Source organism: Sciurus carolinensis, chromosome 4 (assembly GCF_902686445.1).
Source record: "Sciurus carolinensis chromosome 4, mSciCar1.2, whole genome shotgun sequence".
Taxonomy (NCBI): domain Eukaryota; kingdom Metazoa; phylum Chordata; class Mammalia; order Rodentia; family Sciuridae; genus Sciurus; species Sciurus carolinensis.
In genome coordinates this window covers 173,535,051-173,552,342 of record NC_062216.1, presented here as the reverse complement: position 1 = coordinate 173,552,342, position 17,292 = coordinate 173,535,051, and the positions used below count along the sequence as shown (strand labels likewise).

Genomic DNA, 17,292 nt, shown 5'->3' with positions numbered 1-17,292 from the left:
GGTCAGTGGCCTTGACACGCCCGGTGGCCTGGGTGGGGTCAGCATGGGGCTGACTGGGGTGCTGCCCTGTGGCCTTTGGGTGCAGCAGGCCTTTTGGGTGCCCAGGTGTGAGTCCAGGGAGGTGTGGGTGCCGAGGCTCCTGCAGGGCACCCTGGCTGGGCAGGTGGAGCTTTCCAGACTGCACAGTGGGCAGTTGCAGGCGGCTGGGCAGAGGGAGGGGCACAGCTGCCCTGGCCAGAGCCTAGCGGTCTCAGGACCAGCGCCTCCTGGCCACGTCACCCTAAGCACGGGGCGTGCGACCCTGGGGTGGGGCTTCACAGGGTGGCTCTCAGGCAGAGCTTCAGCCCAGACAGCACAGGCCCTCCCCACCGGGCTCCGCAGCGCACCCGAGTCCCGCCAGGCCTCAGGTGCTGCCTTCTCCCGTGCGTCCTCCAGGCTCTCCCCTCCCGGGCCCTGTGCCCACCCCAGCCCAGCCCTCGCTCCTGCAGGAACACTGTCCGCCTGGGGCGCGTTGAGTTGGACAGGATGACTTGGGAGGCCCCTGCTGTGTGCAGAGTGGAGGCCCAGCTGGGGACAGCCTGCCAGCCCGAGCCTCCCCTGGAGGCCTGCGTCCTGTGTCCAGGCAGAGAGGCTGGGGCGATGCCAGCCCAGGCTGCCGGCTCTCAGGGTCAGGGTCCCGGTTCCGTCTCCTCCTGCAGCTCTGCCACCTGGAAAGCTGCAGGGAGGTGACGGGGGTCTGCGTGGGCTGGGTTGCCGTGCTCAGGCAGCACAGCGGGCTTCGCCCAGTGTGTGAGGTTCTGGGTGCCACCTCAAGTGGCATTGGCACCCTCGGGCTCTGCTGCCCACTCAGCAGGCTGACAGGAGACAGAGGTGGAGGTAGGTCCTCTTCCAGAGGCGTCGGTCGCCGTGGGCTGGACAGTCATGGTCAAAGGCCGTGGGGTTGAGTGTGAGTAGAGGAACTGCCCCCAGTTCTTGCAGTTGACGTCTTCGACAAGTTCAACTTCACGGGCGCCAGGGTGCCGCGCTTCGAGGACATTCAGGATGAGTTCCCTAGGGAGCTGGCGTCCTCGGTGTCCTTCCCGGCCGATGTCTTCAAACCACCTGAGAGGAAAGGTGAAATTGCTGGACACCCATTGTGGCTGGGGCGTTTCTACCATCCCGTGAGGGTGGGTGGCCCTCTGCGGGGTCCCCCAGGCTAAGCAGAGTCGACCTCATGGCCGAGTCCTGAGCGCTTCCCCGCTGACCACCCAAGGGCGGCGCAACTCCCTTCTCCCAGGACTCAATCATGCAGGTGCTGCGTAGGGACCCGCGGCCTCTGGAGTGCCCACTGCAGACGCACTTGGGAACGCGCCACGCGGGCATGAGAACCAAGCCTGGGGCGTGGAGCCTGCACAGGCAGCTGTCCACGTCCTCCCGTGGCTCCCTAGCGTGGCCCTGCATGGGGCACACGGGCACTGGGTGCCGGACATCGGCTGCCCATCACATGACCTCCGTTGCCTCTCTTAAAATTGTGGCGAAACACGTGACTTAAGTTGCCATCTTTACCGATCTTTTTGAGGGGTCCTCAGGATAGAACCCAGGGGCGCTTTACCACCGAGCTGCATCCCCAGCCCGTCTTATTTTTTATCCTGAGACAGGGTCTTGTTAATTGCCCAGGCTGTCCTTGAGTTTGCCATCCCCCCGCCTCGGCCTCCAGAGCCACTGGGTCACCAGTGTGTGTCCCTGCACCTGGCCGCCCTTCTGTCCTAAGTGTGCACTTCAGTGGTGTCTCCGTGAGTTCACGGCTGTGCTTTTCACCTTACAAATCTGAAACAGCCCGCTACGCAGCAACTCCGCATCCCTCTCCCCAGCCCTGCAAGCAGCGTGGCTCTGGGTCCCTCAGACAAGTGGAGTCATGAGCTGTCTGTTTGTGGCAGGCTTGTTTCTCTGAGCACAGTGTCCTTGAGGTGTCAGGACTCCCTTTTGAAGGCTGCACGGCGTACTCTTGTCTGAGTGGACCACATTATTCATCTGTAGTGGACGCTTGGCTGGCTTCCTTCTTTGGGTGCACACCTGTAATCCCAGCCGCTTGGGAGGCTGAGGCAGGAGGATTGCAAATTTAAAGCCAGCCTCAGCAACTCAGCGAGGCCCTAAGCAGCTTAGTGAGACCTTGTCTCAAACCAAAATATAGGTACCAAAAACAAAAAAGTTTCAGTTCTTCTGTACCCCAAAACGGAGCAGCTGGGCCACACAGGAATTCTGTGCTTGCTTTCTGAGGAACGCCTACTCTTTTCTCCACTGGACAGCTGTCAGTTTGAAGAAGCGCTTTTTGGGGTGGAAGGAGATGGTGGGGACACCACTGTCCTGTCCAGGCCTCACTCCGTGCTCACATTGCAGAAGGCCCTGTGGTGAGGCGAGCCAGCCAGAGGGCCACCCCGCCCACGATGCCTCCGGGGCCTGGGACTGAGAGGGAGCCCCCCTTCAGCAGGCGACGGAGACACCCCGACGACCCCAGCCAGTTTGCGGTCGCCCTGGTCATCATTTATCGGACCCTGGGCCAGCTCCTGCCTGAGCACTATGACCCTGACCGCCGCAGCCTCCGGTGAGGCCAGGGACTGGGGCTGGGAAGTGGACCAGGAGGGCCTGCTCCTGCAGGGCCCGGGGCTGGGGAGGGCCTGCTCCTGCAGGACCCGGGGCTGGGGAGGGCCTGCTCCTGCAGGGTCCGGGGGCTTCCACAAGTCAAAACCTTGATTACCCTCTGTCGTTATAACAATATTACACCATGACCTGGCCAAGGACATAGTGTCCCCCATGGTGTCCCTGGGACAGAGGTCTGGGCCGGTCAGATGGGCACTGCATACTGGGACATTATAACCCTTCACCTTGGCGTGCCCTGGCCTTTGTGCCCAGTGTGTGCCCCAGAGCGCACCCCTCTCTGTGCCTCTGTGGGCCTGCCCTGCCCCATGCCTCACCCCGTGCCTCTGCTCACCGCCCCCTGCCACCAGCACCGAGGGCCACGTGGCCAGTGTTGGCTTCAGAACATGTCTCCTGCCCAGGGACCCGAGCTTGCAAAGGTCACACTTTGCCACCTCAGGTGTTTTCCCGATACCCGCTGGTTCTGTGGACCTCATGGTCACACCCCCTGGTGACCCTCGTGGTCCTGCTGTGGGCTGTAGTCACTTGACCCGAGCCTGCACTGGGCCCTTAGCCCTGCCCGTGTTCCGGCCACTGTGTGTTCTGGGCCGTTGGCATCTCTGTGCGCGACTCTTCTGCTTCCTTGTTAATTTCTGAAGCCCCCACCCCACGTGGCCCAGGGGCGAATGTCTTGCGCGTCGCCCGCGTTCTGAGGACACAGATGCTGCAGCCCGGGCCTGCCTGGGAGCAGGGCTGCCTTGTGTGTCCAGGGACTGTGACTCCTTTCTCGTCCGACTGTGTCCCCTGGTGTTCACACTCTTAAAGGGACGTGGCCTCGTCACTGTTGTCCCTCTAGCCCTGCTTCTCTGCTGCAGGCTGCCTAACCGGCCCGTCATCAACACACCGGTGGTGAGCGTCATGGTTCACAGTGAGGGGGCTCCGCCCTCCAGCCCCCCGGAGAGACCCATCCTGGTGGAGTTCGCCCTGCTGGAAACAGAGGAGCGAACCAAGCCCGTCTGTGTGTTCTGGAACCACTCCTTGGAGTAAGTGGGACTCCAGGGTCAGGGCGCAGCCACCTCCTGCTGCAGAGGCCCAGCTGAGGCAGGACCCGTGGGGACCATCTTCTGGGCCGTGGCTCTCTGCCAGCCATGGACAGGAGCTCCTGCTCCGGCAGCCTCCTCACGCGTGCACGTGCATGCAGACAGCGCGGGCCCCTTGAGAGGCCTGAAGCAGAGGCAGGCCGCTCGCTGCGGGACCCCAGAGGTGCAGAAGTCTCTGCGGCCAGCCCAGGGGGGGTTCCGAGCAGGTGCATGGGGAGGTGGGACTCAGCCAGGCCAGGCGCCCCTCGCCAGCTGTGGTGCCCCAGTGGGGGTCCCTGACCTTCACCCTGTCTGCAAGAAGGAGCAGAGCGCAGCTCAGGGGCCTCCTCACCCCCAGCCCCACCCCTGCAGCAGGGACGTGTAAGAGCTGTCCAGGTGCCATCCAGGTGCCCTGCGAGCGTGAGCATCTGCAGGATGAGAGTGATGCATGCTGGGGCCATGGGCCACCCTTTGCCCCTGCACACGGGATGGGACCCAGGGCCATGCTCCGTCCCGGCTGAATGCAGTGCCTTGGGGTTCTGAGCTCTGCAGGGAGCTGGCTCTTCCCCGCTCTTTCCTGCTCGGCTTTGCTGTCTCGGGGTGGAGGAGCGGGGGGAACGGGCGTGAGCAGGGCTGCTCCTCCCCAGACGTGGGTGGGGTGCCCCAGGGTGCAGATCCAAGCCCGAGACCCGCCCCTGTTCTTGAAGCTGGTTGTGCTGTGCACCTAGGAGTTCCTATGTGACAGGGCCATTTCCCATGACACGAATTGAGTGTATGGCGGCCCACGGGGCCAGGCTGGGTGCTGGCCCTGCTGAGCAGGCGGGCTCATGCCAGGGCACAGGTCCAGCTCGGCAGCTCCTGCACTTTCCAAATGCTCATTAATAAGCAGCCGCCAGTGTCTGGCTTACAAAGGAGAGAGCAGAGGAGCCCCTTTCACCACGCAGGAGACGTGGGCGTCTGGCGTGTGGCCTCAGCGGCAGCTGGGCACAGCCGTCTGTCCTTGGTCCCTCGTTTGAATCCTTGCAATTACCTCTGGCTCTAGTGATCTGCCCTTGCTTTATGTTGCTCCTTTATCCCCAGATCTGAGCGCCCTTGGCAAGTGTATCAACCATCACAGCCCATTTCACAGATGAGTAAACTTGGGATCAGAGAAGTTACGTGATTTTCCCAGAGTCAGGGAAGGCAGAGCCTGGAAGCAGCTTGTTATTTGGGCTTTCCCATCAGTGAAATGGACTAGTAATTGGGCCCTGGCTTCCGGGAGCTCCCATAAAACATTGTGCAACCTGCAGATGAAAGTGTGCAGTGGACGTAGCTGTTGTTTCTGAAATCGCCAGACTCGCAGGCGGGCTGAGAACAAAGCCGCCGTTGCAGCCGCGTCCCGCGACCGGTGCACAGCGGACGCGAGGCCCCCGGGGTTTCCTCCCCTTCCATGTGTGCAGCTTGACTTGAGATGGTGCTAGCGAGAGCCTGGATGGCCGCCCGAGGGGATGAAGGCTGCCCGCGAGGTTGTGGGACCAGCACGCGGGGCTGCTCTGTGTCCGTGGCTCCCACCAGCGGGCCCGGCCAGCAGGGAAGGATGCTGCCCCTTGGCCACTCACATTCGGGCCCTGCCTCACCCCCTGCTCCCTTTCCCTGCAGCGTCGGTGGCTCTGGAGGATGGTCAGCCAAGGGCTGCGAGCTCCTGTCCAGGAACCGGACCCACGTGGTGTGCCAGTGCAGCCCGGCCGCCAGCTGCGCGGTGCTCATGGACATCTCTCGGCGCGAGGTGGGCACTCCCAGGGCCACCTGCCCCACTGGCAGGAAGTTAGTCCACCCCTGCACAACCATGGCCTCCTCCTCGGGGCTCTGAGCAAGCCATGCGCACAGAGGAAGACTGGACCTAGGGTGCCCACAAAACCCCACTGAGGGTTCAGAGAGCCCAGGCCAAACCCCTGACCTGTGCAGTGGACCCTAAGCCCGACTCAGAAGCCCCCAGATTGTCACCTCCCTTCAGAGCAGGTCCCCAGCCTTCTGTCAGACGATGTGTCCCCTTTGAAAGCTAGGGGGGACAGAGAGGCTGGCTTGCATGGCAGGGTGTCCCCGGGGCCATACACACTGCCCCGAGGACCCCCGGGTCAGGCCTCCAGTGACAGGTGGGTAACGTGTGACCCCTGGCGTCTTACGCAGCCTGGGTACGTGAGCGGATGCTGCGGGGGCAGTGAGTGGGGCGGGGGCCCTGGGCAGGGCCGGCTGAGGACCTGTCCCGGTCTCCTGTTACCAAGGCAGAAGTGTGGCATGAGGCCAGCCCGGGCACAGTGTGGGACACTGGCATCTAGGGACCCAAGGCAGAGGCCAGGGTGACCTCACCTGTCACCTGCTCAGGGCTGGGATGCAACCCAGGAGCCCAGCCCATTGTCCCTGCTCAGGGCCTTCTGGTGTCGAGGGCTCAAGGCTTCTGCCCCGTGTGGAGGCGGGAGCGGGGTGGCAGGGTGCCGGGAGCCGGGTGGCAGGGTGCCGGGAGCCGGGTGGCAGGGTGCCGGGAGCGGCTTTCTGTGTGGTGTGTAGGCGAAGCTGCATCCCGCCCGCCGGGCCTCTCTGCCCACCTTCCCCACCAGCTGTCATGGCAGGTGGCGTCAGGGACAGCTTGGAGAGGTGATGACCATGGTCTTTATGCAGATAGGGGTGGAGTTTGGGGTCCTCCTGTGGCCAGGAAGCTGGGCAGGGCTTGGAGCTGACACGGCTGCAGATGAACCAGGTAGAGGAAAGGAAACTGGAGCCGCCAGTGGTTCCCGGTCCCAAGCTACACTTCTCTGAAGGACCCGGCCCGTGGGGGACTCGGCGTGCTGTCGGCTCCAGGACCCGGGGCCCCCGGGGCCTCAGAAGGAGCAGCTCTGGGCTGGGGCCCTGGGCACTCGGCCTCCTGGCCCTGCCCATCCTGGCTTCCCAGGAGCCCACTGGGCTCCACAGGTCATGGTTCTGCGTCAGGGGCAGTGCCTTCGGGAGGTGCAGGACCGCCAGACAGCTCGTGCTCCGATGCCACAGCTGCGGGACACGGGGTCCTGGGCGGGAGTCACGCTGTGCAGAAGCCCAGGAAGCACATGCTTGGAAATGGCCAGGATGGTGAATCTCATGCGTATCTTGCCACCATTTTTAAAAAAGACACATTCACTGCCCACGAGAGATGCACGGTAAGCGATCTGAGGCTAGAAGGCAGTCTGTCTGACGGGAGCCGCCGGGAGGCCCAGTGGCCAGGGCCAGGGTCAGTTCACACCTGCATCACAGAAGCCCTCCTGGGAGGACGCCCTGCCACGTGCTTCGTGTTGGTCCCACGTCCCTGGGTCCTGGAGCCCCACTCGTCCAGCTGAGCGGCCTCTGGCAAGCCCCTCACCCTGTCTGTGGAGATGAGGCTGAAGTCGGCCATTTCCTTGTGGGCTGGACCGAGGCCCCATGTGGAACAGCGCATTGGAGGGGTTGAGTGTCCCACGACGGACGCCCAGGAGAGCCGCTGGCCTTTCACGCGTTGTTACGAGTCCTCCAGTTCCTCTGTGAAGAGGGAGGGACGTCTGAGCCGCAGGAGTGAATTAATGAGGGCGTAAAACAACAGAACACAGGAGGCCCCGCGGGCGCTGGGCCACGTGTCCCGCGGGAACCGCCTCCCTCTGGAGGCCTCTGCGGCTCCAGGTGGACAGGCTGAGCGTCTCCTGACGGCAGGACTCATGTGAGGTCCGGTCGGTTATTTCTTCCCCTTTTTTCCAACGTGGCAAAATATGCATCACGTAAATTAACCATTAAAGTGGGCAGTGAGAGGCCAGCGCCCACCCACTGCTGCGTGGCCTCTCCCCCGCCAGCATTCGGTCCTCCTTCCAGGCCCGTCCCTGGGTCTCGTTCCATCCCTGCACCCTGAGAGCAGGTCAGAGCCACGCGGTTCCCGGCAGCCTCTGCAGATGTGAGCAGCAGTCGCGGCCTCGTCCCCTCAGAGAGCCAGCCCTAACCTTCTGCTCTAACCAATGCGCCCACAGCACGGGGAGGTCCTGCCCCTGAAGATCGTCACCTACGCTGCTGTGTCCTTGTCCCTGGCAGCCCTGCTGGTGGCCTTCACCCTGCTCACCCTGGTCCGGACACTGCGCTCCAACCTGCACAGCATCCACAAGAACCTCATTGGGGCCCTCTTCTTCTCCCAGCTGGTCTTCGTGGTCGGGATCAACCAGACGGAGAACCCGGTGAGGCCCCTCTGGCGGCGCGTGCCTCCATCAGGAGAGCCTCTCAGCCTCCGGGGAGAGGCCCACACAGGGAGGAGTTCTTGCTTGCCTTTCTGAGGGGCTGGGGCGCAGGGGGCTCTCCCGCTATTGCAGCTTGGCAGTGCCGCAGGGAATCCTGTGGGCAGCTGGGACTTGCAGGCTGAGCCGGATGGGCTCATCGCTGTGCGCCTGGGTGGGACCTTCCCCCGAAGGGTGCCCCACGAGCCTCATCAGAAGGGCGGAGGACTGGACGCACATGTAGTCTGACCCTCCTGATGTTGACACTAGGGATTTCATAAGAAATCGGTCATTTGCCAAACCCCAGGGTCCTGAGCTCTGCGTGCCCTTTCACTGCCTGAGGCCTGGGGGCACGTCTCAGGAGCGTCTGTGACCGGGCCCAGCCGTGCACAGCTGGGGCCCAGCCTCTCACTCGGAGGCTGGGCAGGAGCACTGTGAGCTCCAGGCAGCCTCAGTGGCTTAGCGAGACCCCGTCTCCAAAGGGAAAGGACGAGGGACGTAGCAGTGGTAGAGCAGCCCCAGTTCAGCCCCTGCACCAGGAGAAAAGAGTACCCAGGACAGGGAGAGGAGCTGGTGACTCTGCAGTCTTCAGAGGATGGGCAGGTGGGGCTGCCAGTGACCAAGACGAGACCCAGGTGGTGTGGCAGAGGGCAGCCCTAGCAGCAGGCCAGCTGTCCCAGCAGGTGACCCGAAGGTCCCACAGGAGAACGTGGTGCCTCTTGGCTGCGCCCCGGGGAAGCCCAAGCCGCAGGCTGTGTGGGAGGAGCAAGGCCAGACCCCACTGCTGCGCTCAGGTGCCCTGGGGCCAGGCAGGGCCAGCAGGCCCGTGAGGGGCTCCCGCAGCACCCACGTGGCTGGACAGAGGTCCCTTTGCACCCAGGCAGGCGAAGGCCTGGGCGGGAAGCCACAGAGTCGCTTTGGAGCCCTGCAGGTGTGCTTCTGAGTGGAGGGGATGGGGCGGCCACACTGCATCCGGACACCAGGTGGACACTCCTGACCCGTCCGCTGGGAATGAGAACTTTCTGGCAGCTGCGCACCTGTGTGCACGCAGATGCGGGGCAGTGGGGGGCAGGTTCCCGGGCTTGGCCTCGTGCCCAACTTCAGTGGGTTTCCGGTAAACTCGCGGTCGGTGGGTCCCTGAGCGAGGCCTTTCATCCCCCAGAGCCTGGGGCTGGGGTGATTTATTATGCATTAGCGCCTCTTTGTTCTGCTTGGGGAGAAGGAGGTGCCAGAGCCTGTGCGCCGGGCTCAGCGTCAGGAAGCGCCTCTCCCGCTTTCCCCGGCCCGGGCTCGCGGCACTTTCAGCGTTATTTAAAGATCGAGCCGCCCCCTCCTCGCCTCTTCCTCTGCCGAAGCCATGGAGCTTTCCACTCAGGAAACGGCTGTGAGCCGCAGGCCTCGCCCCCCGGGCTCCCTCGCAGCCGCTTCCTGACACCGGCACAGGGCACGTCCCCGGTCATGACCCAAGGTTGGCTCCCCAGTTTGGTTCCAGCCCTGCACTGTTCCGCAAAAGGGAATGCTCAAGGCCCCTCCCACACCTCCCGCCGTTTTATTTCTGGAAAGCACCTGGCCATGGGGGCTGGCCTGGCAGCAGCTGGCCTGGGCTGTGGGCCTCCCCGGTGTGCTCTGACCTGTGGCCTGAGCACAGCCACATCTGTTGTCGGGATGGGGTGCTGGCCACCTCCATGTGCCTTCTGTTTGGGAGGTTGTGTGTGCGGGTGGGCGCGGCTGTGGTGTGGCCAGGGAAGAACCCCCTGGGCTGCCTCTGCTGTGGGTGTGGCTGGGGGAGGGGCTGTTGTGGGTGTGTCCTCGGAGGAGTCCATCCGGGTGGGATCGGGTGGGCCCAGCTGTGGTGTGGCCAGGGCCGGCCGAGTGGTGGGCATGGCCGCGGGTGGGGTTGGGCTGTGGGAGTGGCTGGGGCAGGGCTCAGCTGTGCCCTGGGATCAGAGTCCCACTATGTCCTCTCAGTCCTCTTCCACCACTGGCCCAGCTTCCTGGCACCTGGAGGGGCCTCAGCCGTCGCCCAGGCGGCCGACCTTGAGAGCCCTGGCCAGGGCAGGTCCTCCCAGAGGCCCGTGAAGGTGCTCTGGGCCCCATCTCCAGTCCCATCCTGGAACAGGAGGGACCCAACTTCTTCCTGGGCCCCACTGCCCGTGTCGGGGCAGAAGGGCCGCCGCACTGCTCGCTGCCCTGGGGAGGCATGCTGTCTCAGCCCCTCGTGGGCACTGACTTCCCTGCTCTTGACCATCGGTCAGACAGGGCACTGCCCAGCTTGGACACATCCTCTCATCCTGTTCTTATTTCAGCAGGAAATATAAGGACTTTGTTTGTCTGTTGGTACTCGGGGCTGAACCCTGGGTGCCCTGTCAATGAGCCACACCCCCAGCCCTTTTTATTTTTTGTTTTGAGACAGGCCTCACTAAGTTGCTGAGGCTGGCCTTGAACTCACAATCCTCCTGCCTCAGCCTCCTGAGCAGCTGGGATTACAGGCGTGCACTGTTGTGCTCAGTAGGACCTTGTTCTTTTTGGACCATGAGGTCACTGCATAGAGTTCTTCCCTCCCTCTGGCCATACCCACTGGACCATGGAAACCCACGTGGGGTTGGCAGAGGTGGGTAAAGGCCGAGATCCCAGGCTGGCCCCCAGCCTGAGCAGGCCCAGCTCCACAGTGCTTTATCTATTTTTATTTTTTTCTTAGCTGTGGAGGGACACGATACCTTTATCTTATGCATTTCTGTGTGGTGCTGAGGATTGAGTCCAGCACCTCACACGTGCTGGGCGAGTGCTCTGCCACTGAGCCCCAGCCCAGCCTCCACAGTGCTTCTATAAATCTGAATACCAACATTTAAAATTCTAGGACCATCACATAAAAATAGGTACGTCTAGCTTCTCTTTAAAACATAATGAAGACCTGAGTGCTCTGCCACCCCTCGTCCCTGAGCCATGCTGAGCAGGGTCCTGGGGCCCCCGGTGCCCCCTGCCCCAGGTCCACCTCGGGAGCCTGAGACACTGCTCCTGGCGAGTCAGCGGAGCTGCAGCGACTTGGCCCTTTCCGGAGACTGTGGAGTGGCTGGCTTGGTCCCCTCACGCCCACTGGGCCTCCCCGTGGGGGCCCTGAGCCAAGCGCCTCTCCCGTGTCCCCGGCACGCCCCTGGGGACGCTCATGGAGCCGGCGCCTCTCCCCGCAGTTCCTCTGCACGGTGGTGGCCATCCTCCTCCACTACGTCCACATGAGCACCTTCGCCTGGACCCTGGTGGAGAGCCTGCACGTCTACCGCATGCTGACCGAGGTGCGCAACATCGACACCGGGCCCATGCGGTTCTACTGCGTGGTGGGCTGGGGCGTCCCAGCAGTTATCACAGGTGAGTGTGTGTGGGCGGCCGCCAGGCCTCGGCCCACCCACGTCCCCATGTGCAGGCGGGGAGTGCGTGGCTCTCTCCTGGCCTGCACGCTGGTCTGCACACTGATGAGGCTGCTTGGCGCCCACTGGGGCGTGTCCCGGGCGGGGTCTGTCCAGGGTTTGGTCTGAGCACCTAACAGGAAACCCATGCCTGTCGCCGGGAGGGTGGGGTGGGGGAGGGCGGTCCTGGGGATGGGCCTCCCCACACGCTTTCCTCCCGGCCAGGCCGCCAGCATGTGCTGGTGCTAAGGCAACCTGCCTCTTCACAGAGGGGAGAGCCGGCCCGCTGCCCCCGGGCGGCAGGACACCAGGGCCCTGTGCAGGTGTCTAGGCCCGAGGTACTGGAGGTGCACCTGGGCTCCGCAGCTGCCTCTGGCCTCCTCGGCCCCTGCTCACAGGAGCCCCAGGGCCCACGGTCTTTGATGCGACTCCCTGCTCCATCCAGGGCGCCCCCCAGGGACGAGGTCCCTTCATCCAGAGCCACGGAGGCTGGGCAGGGTGAACCCAGGGGCAGCTGCCACCTGACTTGAAAGAGGCGATCCTTTTGCCCCAGTGGGTTTTTATCATAGAGGGTGTTAGCTGAAAAACACGTTCTAGAAAATGGTCTTTCTTGAGCCTGGGTGTTTTCGAAGCCACCTTGGTGCCTCAGGGAGGCGACCCCACAGCTCTGTTGAGCTGTGCGTGTGAAATGCTCCCGCCCGAGGGGCCTGGAATCCAATCCAGACAGTTCTCGGTAAAACACGTTGAACTTACATCTCCTGGAAGAGAGCCTAGAGCCACGCCCAGGAGCCGCAGGCAGACGAGGCGTTGGCCGGGCAGCTCCCGCCCAGGCTGAGGATGTCCAGGTCTTGGCACGGAGGCGGACGTCCCTGCTCGGCCCTGGCGGGTTCTCCAGGCCCGCTCCTTCGCTCTCCATGGCCCTGCAAGCCTCAGTGCACAGCAGCTCAAGATGGCCAGGCCGGCGCGTCCTTCCTTGCTCAGGGCGGAGAGCTCCTTCCGGGCCAGGGCTCAGCAGCAAGGGAGGATGCGAAGCCTGTGTCCTGGGAGCCACCCCTCAGGACAGAGCTGGATGAGTGGCAGCCAGCTGGCCCGTCACGCACAGACCCTGCACTGAAGGGGCTCAGACAGGGCTGGGGTGGACGTGGGGACCTGCTCTTGCCTGGAGCCGGCAGGGGGCTTCCTGGAGCAGGTGCCACTTGTGCTCCGTGTGGGGGTGGGGAACGTGAGGGCAGGTGGGGACCCCAGAGAGTGTGGCTGGCTGCAGCCTGGCGGGGCCACAGAAGCACCAGGTGTCTTCTGAGCAGTGGGAGGTCGCTCGGGGTTCTGACAACAGGGACACGGTCTTCTGAGGTCTGAGTGGGGGAACCGGGGAGGGTGCAGGCCCACCCAGGCTGGAGTTGTGTGGCGCAGGCGCCCCTGCGCCTCTCTCCCACCCAGTCTCTGTTGGTGACGCCCCCAGACTCATCTTGACAGGGCTGCACAGACAGGCTGTCCTCGCCCGGCTTGTCACCCAGTCGTTAGAAAGACACTTGGTGACATGGGAACGCCATGTGCACAGCACTTACCAGTGAGAGGCTGGGCGTTTGTGCAATGTGTGTGTGTGTGTGTGCGCGTGCGTGTATGCACCTGCGCGCGGTGTGTCTGTGCATCTGTTCACCCAGCCACTCCCTCACCGCCCACAGGTGGCACTGTCCTGTCCCCTTGCCCCCTTGCACCTCGGTGGGCATGGCCTCCTGGCTCTGCTGATTGCCACCAGGGCCCTCCCCCAGCCCTGCCAGCCTCCTGTCTGGCCCCCTCGCAGCCCTGGCCCATGGGCTCCCTGCCCCGTGGCCAGCCTGTGGTGTCTCGAGAAGTCTTGTCGGAGGGGCCTGGGCAGGCTCCCTGTCGCAGCTGGGTGCTTCTCCTAGGAGGGCGATGCAGGGTGCCCATGAGCGGCTCCCCCTGGTGACCCTCAGGGTCCTCAGTCACAGGGTCCAGAGCTGGTAGGCAGCCGTCTGGATGTGTGGCCCTCTCTGCCTCCCTGATGTGTGCAGGACTGGCAGTTGGCCTAGACCCCCAGGGCTACGGAAACCCCGACTTCTGCTGGCTCTCCCTCCATGACAGTCTCATTTGGAGCTTTGCTGGGCCCATCGGAACTGTTATCATTGTGAGTGACAGGGCCTCTGCACTGTTCTCGGGGACGCTGGGGCCCTGGGTGCGCCAGCCGGAAGGGGTGTTTGGGCTGGTGGGTGGGCAGGAAGGGCCTGTCTCCTAGTGTGAGACACCACAGCCCCCGGGCTGCTCTGGGCCCAATCCCTGGGCCCACTGGTTCCAGGTTACATTCTATGTCCGATAGGAGACCACTGTGTCACGCCGGCAGGAGGGTGGCAGAAGCTGGCCTCTGGGAGCAGGCGGGGCTGAGGCCTCCTCAGGCAGTGGGTGGAGATCTCCAGGAGCTGTGGCTCGTGAGGTCGCTGGGACAAGACAGAGAAGGCCCTCTTGTTCTTCCCAGGTCAATACCATTGTTCTTGCCCTGTCGGCAAAGGTCTCCTGCCACAGAAAGCACCATTACTACGAGAGGAAAGGGGTTGTGTAAGTTGGGCTGACCCTCATCAGTGGGTTGGGACCCAATGCTGAACTGACCCTGCCTGGCCTCGGTCAGCGGGGCCCTGGGACCCCTGCATGTCCGGCGAATGTGCTGGATAGAGCCACGTGAGAGTGCTTGTCGCCTGCCCAGGCTCTTCTGCCGCTCGCGGGCCTGGGAGCAGCCTGGCCTGGGAGTCGGCTCATGCTGGACCTCAAGGGTGCTCCTGAGGTTGACCTGCAGGGCCTGGTGGCAGATGAGCCGAGGGGGGAGGCCTCGACCCTGTGTGCAGGCCCTGGGCCGGGAGGGGAGATGGGCAGGAGAGTCCACCCTCTGGGTCGGACAGCTCATCAGCGCTGAAGCTCTGGAAGCACTGGGTGGAGGCAGGTGGGGGGAGGGGGAGAAGGACCTTTGTTGGTGGTGACGTGACGTCAGGGCACCGGGAGTGGCAGAAAGGCCTGCGGGAGGGTGCAGTCCAAGAGCTGGGGACCCAACGTGGAGGGGACCTCCAGGGCTTTGGCGTCAAGGGAGAAGACAGCCCTGAAGGAGCGGTGTGGTGGCGGGAGAAATCGGCAGATGTCCAGGAGCTGCAGTGCCAGGGGTCTAGTGACCTGTTTGATCGGAGAGGAGGCCAGGCTGGGGTGGGGTCGTGTGGTGCACAGGAGGGGCCTGGGGCAGCAGGAGCTGGGCCAGTCCCACCCCGGAGAAGGAGACGGTCTGGCAGGGGGAGTGGCGAGGCTTCCTCCCTCGCTCCACATCCACCCCTGACGCTGCTCTGCGTGCTCTTGCTCAGCCCCCACCACGACGGCTCCCTGTGGACCACTGTCATCTGTTCATGTGGGTGGGGAGGCCGGCGGGTGGGGCCGTGTCTCCCCTGAAGGGTTCAGTTAAGGTTAGGAAGGGAGAGGGGGGTGGCTGGCAGATGGACAGAGCCCTGTCGCCTGCCCCCAGCTCGCTGCTCAGGACGGCTTTCCTCCTGCTGCTGCTCGTCAGCGCCACCTGGCTGCTGGGGCTGCTGGCCGTGAACGGCGACTCCCTGGGCTTTCACTACCTCTTCGCGGCCTTCAGCTGCTCGCAGGTGGGTGTCGGCAGAGCCCGCGGGGCCCCACCTGTGCTCCTCCAGAGAAGGCCTGTGGCCCCGGCCTGCCTGTCCCCAGCCTTCCGGGCCCCTGGCCCTTAGTCCTGAACAGTCATGCTGGCCAGGACAGGGTCTGTCTCTTCCCACCACCACCACTGCCAGGCTGACCTGAATCCCACTGTGTCCCTTGGGAGAAGTGGCCATTTGTGGCTCATACCAAGGGCTGCCTAGAAGTTTATGACACAATGTTGGGGACCCCAGAAGACTGTGGCCTGGGGCAGCCCCTTATCCCCAACATGCCTGCTGCCCTGCCTAGACTGACCATTTCTGGGGCTTCCCCTGCCTGAGAAGCCAGCATCCCCTTGGGCTGGGGCACCTCCTGGGCAAGGGGCCGCTGGCTCCTGGTGGCAGCAGAGTGCCCCCACGGTGACCCTGCCCCTCCCCGCAGGGCCTCTGTGTGCTCCTGCTCCACTGCGTCTTCAACAGGGAGGTCCGGAAGCACCTGAGGGCCGTGCTTGCTGGGAAGAAGCCACATCCGGATGACTCGGCCACCACCAGGGCCACTCTGCTGACGGTGGGAGGCACTGGGGACCCCATGGGCCCTGGGAGTTGGGCAGCTCTGCTCATCCTGGGACTGGGGACTGTGAGAACGAAATCCCAAACTGGACTCAGTGGCCTTGGTGTCCCAGAGCTGTCCATGGACATGTGACATGACTCCTATGCCTCTTGGGAAAAGGAAAACAGCTGGATGGGCCCCTGTCCAGTCACGGCCCACTTTCAAGGCCTTTGGAAGATAGGGACCAGGGCAGGCAAGGCCCTGGACAGAAGCAGTGGCTGTGGGTGGCGGCGTGCCCTGTGGGTGGCAGTGCTCTCCCCGCAGCTCCTGCGGGGTGGCCCTCTGTGGCCGGGTGGGGGCGCGCCAGGGTGTTAGCGAGCGGCTTGCCCGGGCCCTGCTCACTGAAGCTGCCCCTCCCTCCCCAGCGCTCCCTCAACTGCAACAACACCTACAGCGAGGGGCCCGACATGCTCCGCACCGCCCTGGGCGAATCCACTGCTTCGCTGGACAGCACCAGCAGGTCAGGCTGCTGCCCGCTGTCTTGGGTGCGGTGGGGACAGCTCGTGGGCCTGGCCTGCAGGGAAGGTCCCAGCCACGCGCCTGCCATTCAAGTTGACGTGGAGATTCGTCTTGTCTGTTATTGATCAGAGTGTAGCTGGGTGGTTTTGGGGAACCTTCCAGAACCCCATGTGGCTGTGGTGTGCAGGCAGAATGCTCGGTAACATCAGGGCCTGTCATCTGTCCCTCTGAGCAAGTGCTGAGCCCACCCTTCTCTCTAGGGACGAAGGGGTCCAGAAGCTCAGCGTGTCCTCCGGGCCTGCGCGCAGCGGCCACAGGGAGCTGGACTCCTCCTTCATTCCCAGGAGCTCCAAGAGACCTCATGGTAGGGCTTCCCCTGGGGGTGCGGGGCCAGGTCCATTTCGCAGGCCCATGTCCCCTCGGCCAGTGCAGGACGTGCCTCTGAGGAAGCACCAATGGCCTACATAGCTGAGCCCTGCTGCCCGCCCACGCCACAGGCCCCGACTCCGACTCCGACAGCGAGCTGTCGCTGGACGAGCAGAGCAGCTCCTACGCCTCCTCACGTTCGTCAGACAGCGAGGACGACGGTGGAGAGGCCGGGGACAAATGGGCCCCAGCGCGGGGCCCCGTCCACAGCACGCCCAAAGGTGAGTTGCGAGGGCGCGGCACAGGGCTGGCTGTGGACAGTGGCTGCGTGCGGGGCAGGCCTGGTGGCGGTGGCTGTCCTCTGCCTCCCAGGACATGCCAGCACAGCTGTAGCTGCATGGAGCAGGCAGAAGGCGGCCTCAGGAGACCCACCGTCTGCCCCGCCATGCCTGTGCCCAGGCAGGGCTTCCGGAGTAGCCATTGGATGGCTGGCGCCGAGCAGGGGGCAGCGCAGCTGGGCCCTCGCTGCAGGGCCTTCTCCCAGGCCCGTTTCCCCCTTCGGGTGGCCCCAGCTGGGATAGCCAGGAGCCGTCTTTCTCGTCTCAGCGGATGCCCTGGCCAACCACGTCCCCGCTGGCTGGCCTGATGCGAGCCTGGCAGGGAGCGACAGCGAGGAGGCGGGCACTGAGCCGCCCCTGAAGGTGGAGACCAAGGTCAGCGTGGAGCTGCACGGGCAGGAGCAGGGTGACCACTGCGGCGACCAGCCTCCAGACCAGAGCAGTGGGGGCCTGGCCAGGCCGTCCGTGCCCAGCAGCCAGCCCCCGGAGCAGAGGAAAGGTGCCTCAGGAGGGTGGCCTATCCCCAGGAGCTGTCCCTTGCCGG

General features: G+C 64.1%; 1 protein-coding gene across 2 annotated transcripts in view; it reads left to right on the top strand.

Moving 5' to 3' along the window:
• Celsr1 (cadherin EGF LAG seven-pass G-type receptor 1) overlaps window positions 1-17,292 on the top strand; it is a 125,094-nt gene that overhangs the window by 95,566 nt on the left and 12,236 nt on the right. For both annotated transcript variants that reach the window (XM_047550908.1, XM_047550907.1), the window contains exons 20-33: window positions 970-1,113; window positions 2,377-2,581; window positions 3,489-3,656; window positions 5,331-5,457; window positions 7,691-7,891; window positions 11,116-11,290; window positions 13,362-13,474; window positions 13,820-13,899; window positions 14,843-14,969; window positions 15,418-15,543; window positions 15,951-16,045; window positions 16,305-16,408; window positions 16,542-16,691; window positions 17,017-17,247. In XM_047550908.1, coding sequence (XP_047406864.1) covers window positions 970-1,113; window positions 2,377-2,581; window positions 3,489-3,656; window positions 5,331-5,457; window positions 7,691-7,891; window positions 11,116-11,290; window positions 13,362-13,474; window positions 13,820-13,899; window positions 14,843-14,969; window positions 15,418-15,543; window positions 15,951-16,045; window positions 16,305-16,408; window positions 16,542-16,691; window positions 17,017-17,247 — 2,046 coding nt within the window. The remainder of the gene's footprint in view (window positions 1-969; window positions 1,114-2,376; window positions 2,582-3,488; window positions 3,657-5,330; window positions 5,458-7,690; window positions 7,892-11,115; window positions 11,291-13,361; window positions 13,475-13,819; window positions 13,900-14,842; window positions 14,970-15,417; window positions 15,544-15,950; window positions 16,046-16,304; window positions 16,409-16,541; window positions 16,692-17,016; window positions 17,248-17,292) is intronic.